This window comes from Pinus tabuliformis, chromosome Q, assembly GCF_031772625.1.
Source record: "Pinus tabuliformis cultivar Carrire ecotype Pingquan chromosome Q, CPIR1, whole genome shotgun sequence".
Classification (NCBI taxonomy): Eukaryota; Viridiplantae; Streptophyta; class Pinopsida; order Pinales; family Pinaceae; genus Pinus; species Pinus tabuliformis.
The window spans coordinates 364188682-364201949 of NC_142296.1; the positions used below are offsets into that span (position 1 = coordinate 364188682).

General features: G+C 36.2%; 1 protein-coding gene across 3 annotated transcripts in view; it reads left to right on the plus strand.

The window, feature by feature from the left end:
• The first annotated feature begins 2487 nt into the window (after nt 1–2487).
• The window catches only part of LOC149219671 (E3 ubiquitin-protein ligase XBAT33-like), a 33214-nt gene continuing 22433 nt past the window's right edge, over nt 2488–13268 (plus strand). Inside the window, exons 1-10 of one of the 3 annotated variants that reach the window (XM_089384444.1) lie at nt 2488–2602; nt 2751–3426; nt 3541–3600; nt 4866–4937; nt 5044–5228; nt 5347–5507; nt 5646–5704; nt 5834–5880; nt 6020–6163; nt 10023–10114. In XM_089384444.1, the coding sequence (XP_089240570.1) occupies nt 3250–3426; nt 3541–3600; nt 4866–4937; nt 5044–5228; nt 5347–5507; nt 5646–5704; nt 5834–5880; nt 6020–6163; nt 10023–10114 (997 nt within the window). In that variant the 5' untranslated portion in view covers nt 2488–2602; nt 2751–3249. Of the gene's footprint in view, nt 2603–2700; nt 3427–3540; nt 3601–4598; nt 4749–4865; nt 4938–5043; nt 5229–5346; nt 5508–5645; nt 5705–5833; nt 5881–6019; nt 6164–10022; nt 10115–13268 lie in introns of those variants that run through there. The other 2 variants (XM_089384443.1, XM_089384445.1) reach the window with 2 other exon arrangements.

Genomic DNA, 13268 nt, shown 5'->3' on the forward strand with positions numbered 1-13268 from the left:
AAGCTTCAACAACCATAACAAGAAGTCACCTATGTCACATGCTCCTTCTAAGCAATCCTTTAAAGAAGTAAGCAAAACCACCTCCTTGCTTTGTCTATCCAGTGACATGCTTTTGTTGCCTTATGTGCGAAACTCTAAGAGGGTTTGAAGTAGGCATTAGGGGAGGTATATAAGCAACAAATAACTCTCTCAATTCTTGATATTTGAATGTTCATAACCCTATAAAAATAAATGAAAAATAATCTTACATAGTATTTAAAAAGATAACAAAACAATTTGTTTAAACTATTATTTACTATTTATAAGTATCTTTTTTAATTTATCTTTAAAAATTATAAATCCTACCCTTATTAATATGGTATAAATTACAATAATTTTCAACTTTAGTAAACTCAATAGATTTAAAATTTCTATATTCAGGATTTTGTGATCCATAATGAATTAAGAAAAGTCTTTGGGTAGAAATCACATAAGAGAAATTTTTGGAAAGTGCAATTCATCACCAGAACCAGATGATGAACCACACTACCACACTTATTGGATTGAAACCTCGTCCAAAAATTTCTCTTATATAATTTCTACCAAAAGACTTCTATGGATTTAAAATTCTTCAACTTTATCATATAAACATATTTTTTATAAATACAAATACAATTTTAGTAAAAATATTAAAGCTCTCACCAACCATCTTATCATCAAATTTATATTATTTTAATTTAATAATTTTTTATAAACTTTCACCAACTAATCTTATCTATATCAAATAATTTATATTATATTAATTTAGTCAAATGATTAAAAGTACTTACCCAGAAAAACTAAACATTGGAAATGGTATCCAAATAAAACTACATAATCATATAAATTTACAAAACCTAATTAACAAATAATAAAATAAACCAATTTTTAACGAATACATTTGTTTTTAATATAATTTTTTAATTGGAATTTTATAACTTTTAAAATTACAAATTTATTTTTAATAAAATTAAAATTTATAAATTTACTTTAATAAGGTAATTTTTTTTTATAATATTAAATGTGTAAATTGCATTATTAAAATTATATATACTTATTCCAATATTATTTCATCACATACAACCTTTCCATTCCTATACCTAGGTTCATTTCATCATGTGTGAAATCTTGGCTTGCGATGATAAATGTTCAAAAGTTTTTTCCGATCAAAAAAATGTTTGTGATATTATAAATCAATATATAAATTTATATAGTATTAAATTTTTATTTTTATTTAAGATTAAAAGTGTAGTTTTTTATAGTGAAACATTACTGTTTTTATTGAAGCAATTGCTATGGCATGAGTCATAAGGTATTTAAAAAAAATTGAACAAATGGAAAATGGTAGATGGCCTAAAGTTGTCTTTAATGATAGATTGTGCAAGAGCAAAAAAACTTGGATGCAACAAAATAACAAATGGTTTAGTAAATAAGGTATTTGCTCGAATGAGTGTCCCATAAACAACAAAGAGATAAAAGCTTTTGTTATTGAAAAGTTAAAAACCACAAGCCTACTTGGGATAAGGAGCTAGGAAGAAAGAAAAATTACTATATTGAAGTGTTTAATCCAGCGCATAGTCATCAACCAAAAACATACATAGAGGCCAATATCTCTTGGAGAACCAAAATTCTTATTGCTCAGTTAAGGACTAATTCTCATCAACTCCGTTGTGAATCAGGGCGCTCGAAAAGGCCAAAGAAAGTGTGAGAGGAAATAGTATGCATTTTTTGTTCTTTCGAAAAAGTGGAAACAAAAAACATTTCATTTTAGAATGTGAGGCCTTTAAAGACAACAAGGAAAATTATGCAGATATGCTAGTAGCTAGCTCTTGAGATAATCTATTTAGCGAGGGATTTGTCGAAAAGCTGTGAGCATTTATTTTGAAACCTCACAGAAAAAAAACCGAATACATCAAGCATATGAAAAAACAATCTATTTCATAAGTTATCTGTAACCTTATAGACATTAAAATAATTTTTTTCTTTCTTTTTCTATATTATAAAACTTTATTCAATAAAAAATATCATTACATACCACCTTTCCATTCCTATACCTAACTTCATTTCACCATGTGTGAAATCTTAGTGTGCCATGATTCCACTGTATTCCCACTTATTTCATATTCTTCTAATAAAACTATAATAGAAATTTTAAAATATAATGATATTAAGTAAATGGTCAAAAGTTTTATTTCGATGAAAAAAGGTTTGTGATATTATAAAACTTTATTAAATAAAAATATATATTATCACGATATGTCTAATAAATTTATAATTTTTTTGAAATCCGATCTCAACACTATACCATTAAAAATAATATTGAAAATATTCAATGTCTATAACTCATGCAACCTCGTCACACAACTTTGCGAAGTTGCTATTTCCCATGGATTTGGTGGGTCAAAATGAGTCAGGAAATTGGACTTACCACGGTGGCCCTATTCAAATTTTACATTAAACTATAGTTAGATAAAACCAAACAAAAACCATAAAGTATAGGTGTAGCCGCCCATGGTGGAAGATCAACTGATTGACAGACGCGTGTGTAGGGTCGAAATGCGCAAAAGAAATTGAGAGAACAGACGTGTGTGACTGAATTTCTGAACCGTTGATCGCATGATCAAAACCAAAATATTCTAATTAAAATCTTTATAATCTGTACGATAATCCTAGATTTTCACTCTTAAGTTAAATTTGATCTGGTTGTTTATTTGTGGTTTTATTTTAAGCAGGGCCTTCGGCTTCGGGTCGAGTGAAGTTTGGTTTCGGTAAGGCCGTTGAACGCATAAATCGGGGCCATTAAAGCACGCTCTGAGGGATTCGGTTTTTTTAGAAGGGAAAGAATGGTGACTGTGCCAAGTCTCAGAGCATTTTGAATTCTCGAGATCAAGTAGGTCGTTGGTGGGACATCGTTGGATGGCTCTGCAACAGCCTAAGTACATTGAAAACCAGCAAAGATCTCGTGATTTGCTCTGTAACTAAGCGTTGTCAGCCGAAAAACACTCAAATAGGATCCATTAGATTTGATTCAGAGGGCCCGTGTACTAATTTCTTTTTTCCCATTGGAGTTTTCTTGCATCCTGGACTTGGTTCATTGATTTGGTGTGGTTTTTTCTAGTTTTGGACTACGTGGGTCATCTTCAGAGTTTCTTGTGATGCGGGTTGGGGGTCTTCCAGTGCACTTGTGAGTCAATGCATTGAGGATTTGAGTGAGTGAGGTTGTTTATCTAAATGGGCAATTCTTTCGGTTGCTCTGCCTCTGGGGAACGCCTGGTTTCTGCTGCAAGAGATGGGGATTTGGTGGAAGCTCGCATGCTTTTGGATTTCAATCCATGTTTGGCGAGGTATTCTACCTTTGGTGGGCTGAATTCGCCTCTTCATTTCGCGGCTGCCAAGGGCCATAGTGAGGTGACTGCATTCTGCCTTTGGCTTGTACTTTGTTGTCAGATGACTTCTAGCCAGATATTTGATAATGCCTCTGTATATGGTACTGTGTTATTCAGAGTTGTGGAATGTGAACAGATTGTGACCTTGCTGCTGGAGCATGGAGCTGATGTGAATTCCAGGAATTACTGTGGTCAGGTATGCTTATTTAGCCCATTTACAAGGTGCTCATAATTATGGGCTACAGTTTCCCATCAGAAGCTACCTTAGCTTTGGCATCTGTTTCATTTCTGTGTGGATTGAACATACGCCTCCCGCCTCCCGCCTCCAAAACCTAATGACCATTTTATTTGAGAAACTATTTACACAAAAAAAAGTCACTTTTCCAATGAACTCTGCAAATTGAAACATAAAAAACTTTGGAGAAACCGGACTTTAAACCCATTCTCACCGAGAAATCTGCTCGCTATGAAACCAGTCCTAGTTCTTCAATAAGAAAGCCCCTGTCTCCCATTTCCTCAGGATGTCTTAGAATGTAAGGCGACATTTAAAGCAGGAGTCAGGAACAGACCCATCTAAATATAGGTCTGATATGCACCTCAAGGTTGTGAGGCCAGAGGTTGCATATCTTGAATTCCAATATTGAACACATCAGCTCTTCGTGTCAACTCGAGATATGCGCCCTTGATCTTCACAATCTTGAGATGCATGCCAAACCCAGGTTTAGATGGGTCTGTGCCAGTGTTCATATTCAATGTCATCTAGATTTAATTTACCATTACATAAGCTAAGTGTTGATGGATCCTCCCATCCCTATTCCATCCCTATTTGGGTTGTAGAGCACCTCGCTTCTCTGGATGCAATAAGAAAATACATATTTTGCTTGTTTCCAAGTATTTTGAAGTCTTATGGACCAATTGATCAGATGGGACACGAATATCTTGATTATTCTGCTTTATTGGATTATCTATTCCAGAACCTGCTAGAAGTTTTTATATATAAAACAATTTCTCTTTGCATTTGGTGATCAATAACCATTTGGAAGCTAGATGGAGGGGCACGAGACTATCATCACTATGTTGAACTTGCTTTACCAAATAAACATGCTAGCCCTAAAATCAAACCTTATTCATTAAAGTAAACTGCCAGCTATAACAAACTTCCTAACTGTTCCAACAGGACCCAGGTGATTAGATCTAGCCTGTATCATGAAAGATACTTGCTAGCATTTCGAAGCAGATTTGCTAAATGTTGAATTGAGTTATTATTTCTGGAAAGTCCAGAATCCATCAGACAAGGTCTGATTTATTGGCAGAAGTCTGAATCTTATCAACTTGGCAGAAGCCGTAAGTTTTAGAAGATTAATCTGGTCTTTGATTGACCTTCATATGTTGCACTTTAAGATTTTTTTTGCACTTTCAATGTTGATTCAGAGCTGAGGTTCTATCTGCCTCTGAATGCAGACAGCTTTGATGCAAGCTTGCCGATATGGGCACTGGGAGGTGGTGCAGACTCTTCTTCTATTTAAAGCGAATGTAATAGTCTTTTTTGTATTTCTTCATTTCAATTCTCAGAGCAGTTTATTCATTAATAATTCTTACCAGTATTTGAGTGAAGTACTAATGGCACTTCGGATGCCAGGTGACCAGAGCAGATTACCTCAGTGGTAGGACAGCCTTGCATTTTGCAGCAGTAAATGGTCACACAAGATGCATCAGACTTGTTGTTGCAGATTTTGTGCCCAGTGTGCCTTACCATTTCAGTATGCCTCCAGCTTCTGGCAACAAGGATAATCCCTCACCTGTGAGACGCCGGTTTGACCTGAAGTAGGCATTGAGAACTGGCTGCCCCTGTTGCTCTCTAGAAAATGTTTTAGATTCAGAGCATCCAATGTTTGCTGCATGAAATATGTGGATTTACTTATGTCGATTGGACTTGATGCAGTGCACTCTCCAAATTCATAAACAGAGCAGCAGACGGTGGGATTACAGCTCTTCACATGGCTGCCCTGAATGGACATTTTGACTGTGTACAATTGCTACTTGATCTGAATGCAAATGTGTCAGCTGTTACATTTCATTATGGCACATCAATGGACCTGATAGGTGTGTGGCCTATCAAAATTTTAAAATAAGATGATAGTTCTTAAGTCTGCTGATCTGTTTTTCAAAGTCGATGAAACCCTAATTGTAATCATAGCCTTCTAATGTAAGTCATACTAATGGATTCACATGTTTTTTTAGGAGCTGGAAGCACTCCTCTACATTATGCAGCGTGCGGAGGAAACATACAGTGCTGCCAGGTGTTTTATAGGTTTCTATTGCAAGAATAGTCTCAATTTATTAACCTTTTGGTGATTGTAGTCCATGAGAGTTACCTGGAAACGTTTCTATTGGACTGATAGAACCATTATGCTTTTGTGCCCTTTCAGATCCTGCTGGCTCGGGGTGCTAGTAGAACCACTCTGAATTGTAACGGGTATGTTGAATTCAGAACCCAAACGTTCTACTTATAAATTGATCAGCTATTCTATATAGCTTTCATAAGTGGAAATGGTCATTTAGTACCATGATTGTTTATGTTCCAGCAACATAGATTTGATTGTCTTCTCTTGCAGGTGGATACCAGTTGAGGTAGCTAGAATATGGGGGCGTCATTGGCTTGAGCCACTGTTAGCACCTAACTCAGATTTAGCTTTACCATCATATGCTCCATCAAGCTTTCTTTCACTTCCTCTTATGAGTATACTTAATATTGCCAGGTATCCTCTATAACTTTTACGGCCAAACCTGAAAATGTTCAGTTACGATGACAATGGTGTTTTACTTCTTTTCCATATCTGGAAGTACTTTACCTATTTTGACTTTGTCAACGATCTGTTATTAGAGTCCAACATTATTGCATGAGACTGGGTAACCTTGTATTCACAATTTAGATGACTCTTTATCACCATCATTGACCATATCTTAAACAGTGCAGAAGAAAAATAATGATTCCAGGAGGCCATCCTGCCGGTGTTGCAGAAACCTCTGATTTCTCCCAAATTTTCCAATTTTTACAGGTTGCCAAGTTTTGCTGATTTTTCCGCATTTTTTCTGGATTTGCCAAGTTGATGATGTCTGCTGCTCTTTTTGCTGATGCTGAGTTTTGCAACGCTGGAAGTAACAGAATAGAGAGCATGGTAAATAATGAAGGTTACAAGTCTCTATTAGATTTACTTGGTCAATAAATCCCTTTGGCTAGAGCAGGTATAATTCCTTACGGGATATTGTCATTACAACCAGAAAGTCTTTCTCTGCAAAGCTGCAATTGGGGGGGTATCTGTTTTGTTAAAATTGCCTAGGAATTGCAGCTGTTTTCATCCACAGAGAACCACATTAGCATAGGGTCACACGTTAACAGCACTCCTCCATTATCACAGTAACCAGTGTTGCTCCATTGACATGACCCACAACTTGAAACAATGGTCAACTGCATTATCATGGAGATTGTGCTGTGATGTCAATGCTGTGAATACTCCACCTTGCTTTTAAACCACAGCATGACAGACATTTACCTATACTATGGTGCCTAAGACTTGTCCAGGCAATCTATTATGAGTACAGTTGATAAATACAGATTTGAATTTCAAAGAGACTTGGGCATACACCTAACTCCACAAATATTAATTCCTTCTGGTAAATTTGGTATAGGCATGATTAGAATATTTGATATAAATATATGTTATATTATTAGTGAATACTGGAGCAAGTTGCAAAGGAAAAATCAAGACAACTAAAATGAGGAAAAACATTAAACAGGTTGTGTTATTTGAAAAGTATCAATGAGATTGTAAATTCTGTTCTTAAGATTTTGAAACAGAGAATTACCCCTCTAGTAGTTGCACCAAGTAAAATTCTTAACTGCTTTTTTTCAACACACGGCTTGTGTAAATACTAAATAGCTTTTGTACTTATGAATAAAATAATACCTGAAGTGCCAAGGATTATCTTGATTGGTAGATTCACTTGTGCTAAATCCACAGAGGTATCAGGATTTTGAAACAGAGAATTACCCCTCTAGTAGTTGCACCGAGTAAAATTCCTAACTGCCTTTTTTCAACACATGGCTTGTGTAAATTCTAAATAGCTTTTGTACTTATGAATAAAATAATACCTGAAGTGCTAAGGGTTAGCTTGATTGGTAGATTCACTTGTGCTAAGTCCACAGAGGTATCAGGATCGAGTCCCATCCATTCCTTTGGGGTTAACAGCTGCTTATGCAGTTGGCGGCTGATCTGCCTTCCATCTGGAAGTTCGGGTGAAGAATGGGAATATCTCCATGAGGGTTGGCTTGGTACCAGCACCGCTATTCTTTGCTCAAGCGTGTGAGGGTAGGGTGAGATAAATTTCTTGGGCAAAAATAATATGACTGCTGCCCCTTGTCAAATAGCAGGTAGAATTATTGGAAAATGCCAGTACTACGTGACTAACCTGGTCTAGGACCCTTACATGGGACAGATATTGAGAATGAACACAGATATTGGATATCATTAAAAACAAAATACTAGGATTAATTCTTTTCTTGGTGTAGCAAAACCTTAACATGATTAGGTCGTGTAGTGAATCTATTCTTTGCTCAAGCGTGTGAGGGTAGGGTGAGATAAATTTCTTGGGAAAAAATACTACGACTGCTGCCCCTTGTCAAATAGCAGGTAAAATTATTGCAAAATGCCAGTACTACGTGACTAACCTGGTCTAGGACCCTTACATAGGACAGATATTGAGAATGAACACAGATATTGGATATCATTAAAAACAAAATACTAGGATTAATTCTCTTCTTGGTGTAGCAAAACCTTAACATGATTAGGTCGTGTAGTGAATCAAATCTATAGTGTGGTAGAGATGTTGTCACATGGGTAATGCTTACATCGTCATATGTCAGCTTCAAAAAGAATAATACTTGTAACAAATTATAATAGTAATACTACATGTTAGTCAAATATAGATGCAAACAGAAATAAAAATATCTCTATATATATGAAGGAGAGAGATTTGATATGTATACACAATATAAAAACTGCTATATACAGAGATAAGAAAAATAGACACCTGATTTACACAGAAATAGAAATACTACAATTATGATATATTCAAAGAAATATTGTTCCTATGAAAATACAAATAACTCAATAATAATCAAAATTGTAGTTTTACGTCTTCATGTTTCTATAAATTGTCATTGTGAGTTCTGCGGAGTTGAGTGAGTCTACAACCGGCCTAGATCCATCTTTATATGATTAAAAAATTTACGCTTCAAAGGATTTGATTCCTCTAAGCACTCGATTGATCTGTGGTTAAGATTGATTTATGTTGGTACTAGTTGCCAATGGTAAAATGGTTGAAATGATCCTCACAACAAACCTTGGTTGTTATCTGGTATTAACGCTTCTAATCAAAATTGACATGCGTTTGTAATGTAATGGCTGCTTGTCTTCAACTTATGTTTGTTTTGAAAGTTTATTATTATTTCAGACCTTTGGTGTCATGTGAATGGATCATTGATTATGGTTATTCTCCTCAACAACGTTTCCTTTTTTTTTTCTAGAAAAATAGAAGTTTTTTAATATGACAATCAAATCTGTACAGGAGTTACAAAAAGTCTGTCTGGAGCCTCAAAAATGTTCCTTCATGCTTGTCTCTGATAATGGGACTGCCTTCTCAGAATACACAACTTCTTTCGAAATAAAGATATTGCTCTTACGTCAAACTGAAAAATTCTTTCCCTAGAGGTTGAGATGAAGGATCAATAGTCGCAACAACTGATCCAAGTTGCTGCTAGAAAACAGCCCGACAGACATTGTACTTATCAATTTGTATATAAATTGCTAAGGGATAAATCAATACACCAGGATCTGTTTGATTACTTTATGATTTTAACAATCTACTTGCATCATTGGAAGGAAGCATACTTGGACCAAAAGGATGCTCATAGCCCCTTTGACAGTGACTACCTGATAACAGACTTGAAACATAAGAAACGTTTGTTAACCATCTACAACTAGTGAGATATGCCCTGGGGATTCTATCTGAGGTGGCAACACTTGCCTTTTTGGCTTTTCTGTGAGGAGAGTGACCTTGGAGGATAGTTAGATGCATATTCTGGGTTGCCATTTAGAAATGGTACACTGTGCAGGCCTGTTAATGAAATCTGGCCCTTTAATGTATTTTTGTGTTCTTGTTTTGGTTTAGCAGTTTTAGCTATTGAGAAGCCAAATTGATAGGACTGGATGAATGGTGCATGTGTGTACAGGACTTATGTAAATAAAATAAACTAGGCTACTCTTTCTCGGTTTTTTGGAATATGTAAGGAGCTTGCTTTAAAGCATAATACATGCACTCAATATAAAAATGATTATAAATATTAGCTCACATTTGACTAAATTAGCATAACCTCATGTCATGATATAAAAAATGAGCAAAGTCTTATAACTTTTTATGTACTTATTATCATTAAGGACTAGTATATTTGATAAGAAAGACCACCGTATATGCGCCTTTCATTTTATGGTCCATGTATTGAGTTGACGAAAAGCTAGTGTTATCATATAAATTTGTTTTTTACATGCTTTTGTACAGGGAACATGGATTGCAAGCAATGGATTCTGCATGTGAAGATAGTGAACATTGTGCAGTTTGTTTGGAACGCAACTGTACTGTTGCTGCTGAAGGTAATTCTTTTGCCTGATATTTCCAAATTCCTATTAATGTCCACACATATACCGTATTTCTGGTTACATTTGTTATATCAATGTTTGCCTGTGTGAATTATGTACAAAAGAAATTTGATCAAGTATCTAGTTATAATGGCATTTTATATGAATCTTGTTTGCTCCAGACTGAAAGTTTTAAGCTTGTATATTCTTGAAAGGTGGTGTTTGCAAATCTATTGAGAATCTCTTAGGGGTCCACATGTCCCAGTATCTGATCAGAAAACACCTAGAAGATACAGAAAGGTGTTTAAACCTGAACATAGTTTTCTGCATGAAACTGTGAATGGAAGATAAGAGTTTTATCCTGCAGAAAAACGAAGCTAGGCAATCCAATCCCTTATTAATAGAAGCCAGTCAGACTTCCAAATGAAGCATTAGTAAGCTATTTCATCTGGGAAGATACAGTAAGCGGTTCAATGAATACCAAGGTGATGTTGATAAATTAGTAATAAGTATTGTTCAATGTACAAAGTATGACGCTTTTAAATAGGATGGTTTCAACATTCCTTCTTTCATTTTTATTGAACTCACAAATTTTCTTTTCCAGATGGGACAGTTATTTCTAAAATTACTTTCTCATTTTGGTGCACAAACAAGTAGATCTACTTATTGTCTGCCCCTTCACTAAGTATGAGACTGCCATAAGTGTTTTCTATTGCCTGAAAGCCCCCTTTACCATATGGTTGTTACTTATAGAATTTAACTTTTCATTTAAAAAAAAACTCAATGGGCATATACTTGTTATATTCTTATTATTAACCTCCTTCATTTTTTTGAATTTCGAGTATCTTTGTATATGTCGATCTGTGATTTTGCCAATGCACTATGCATACTTGAGGTGGACCCAAATCTTATAGATTTGTAGAGATTTTTGGCAAATAGACTTAGCCCCATCACAACTTATGAGAGGCACCTTCTCCAATTAGGTGAATCCCATGATCACTTTATGGTGTTAGGCCCCAAGGTGCGCCCTCATCTTGACCCAAGCGCCAAGCGCATTGGGCGGGCTCCTTGGTAGACAAAAACCAAAGTAGGCAGAACACCTCGGTTCACCAAAACAAGGGTGTGCTTGGTTGGTCGAGTCAGCTATAGGCACGAGCAACCAAAGTTGGGGTTTCTAGCAGTGTTTTTAAAACCGGAATCGGTGACTGGACTGGTCCACCTAATGAACCGGTTTACCGACCAGAACCGGTCTAACCGGGACTGGTTTGGTCTAAACGAACCGGTTTTTAAAAAATACATTAAATAATTAATTTTTAATGAAACAAAACTATTTTTAAGATGTAAAACCATGATTCCAAGCCAATAGAGACAAAATATGCAAAGTTTGCTCATTTATATACCAACAGCTCAACTATAACTCTGCTACAACAACATCAAGCATGAAACCCTAGCACCTCAATAGTTCTGCTGAAGGTACATATCATCATGTGCACTAAGCCAAACAAACACACACTGGAGACTGATACAAACCATCAACAAACTCTGTCTTTTCCCAACAATTGTATGTCACTGTCAAAACTTAGTTGCAGGCCTCAGCTGCACTTTGTCCAACCACACGATCAACCCAGCTTAGCAGTCTTAGTCGTATCTTGCAACTTTGATCAATGAGATGATATTTCCAATTCCATTGCCATAGACTTCAAATCTGATCAACATATGAAAACCCTAGTAGATTCTTGACAGTGATTAGGTATTCAACAATAAGAAACTTCTACTCATTAATAACATCAAGCAGTGTAACAACTAGCCCATCAATTCAACATCATCATTAGAATCTAACGAGCATATTCTGTCTTAACAAGCTTGCCAATAAACTCAATAATACATGTCACTGTGATCATCTTAGCTAACATCCATAAATGGCTGGCACAGTAATATGGCATCAATGAAGGTTAATACACAAACCCTTGCAATATTAGAAACTCTGCATACTTAGTCATGTTAACTACCAGCCAAGGATCATAGATAGAAAATTAGCTTGATGTTTAGACTCAGACCATTGCTGGAATCATAGATGTTACTGATGAAAGTATCCTGAAGATATCAATCAATATTGATTATCAATGCTGATACATATGCCCTTCTACTTCACTCCTAGAGGTGAATCTGATCAAGGAACTTGTCCTACAGTGACCAACTATTTATATCACAGATCTGAAGGGAATTTGCTGCAGCTTTTTGGTCACAAGTTTGGGCTTGTCAAAACATCCAGAGGATTCATCAATGTTGCACTTCATGACCTCACCCACAAGTACAATTTCAATATGATTTTTAAATGATCTCAGGAGTATTGTACCTCAAACTTCAAGGATCACAAATTCTTCTTCAATGATGCCACGGAATTTTGCTTCAGTTTAGTTTCTAGAAAGGACTGAATATGTCTCAGTCTAACAAGGACAATCCACCACAATGTACTGTTGTTCCTTGCAAAAATTAACCATTGTTTGATCTTGATTCACTGCAAACATTTCAGAGAATTTGCAACTGGTGTGGAGGCTTGAAGTGAGCTTGATCTAGGTCTGATCACAAGCTTCAGATCAACGGCAAAATCAATGACAAACAATCAAACCTTTCTCCAGATCTTATGTGAAAGAAGTTTCAGGTTAAACTCGAACCAAGGATAATTAGTAAGCTAATCAAGGAATGCCTCAGCTCGGACTTTAGCCTTGTCTACATACTGTTGCGCAGATTAAGGTTTGATTCAGCCTCAGGAATGCCTTCAATAGCCTGCATACAGATTCAAAACCAAACTGTCCATAAACCGGCCGGTTTGCTACAAACCGGCCGGTTCCACCCTAAACCGGCCGGTTTTGACCGGTTAGGGCCTGTTTTTGGGCACATAAGGTAATAAACCGGGTTTGTTAGGCCGGTTCGGACCGGCCAGGCCTCCAACCGGCCGGTTAGACCGGTTACCGGTTTTTGTGGCCGGTTTTTAAAACTATGGTTTCTAGTTGGGCTCACTTGGACGAGCCAATATGCACTGGAGGACGCTCAAGACATGATGGGTGCACACGACTCGACGAAGCGGGTGTGGAGCATGTAGAGTGGGCGTGGGGCGCCACATTGTGTGTCAGCCCAAACATTCTTAATGGGATTCCTAGTTTTGTAG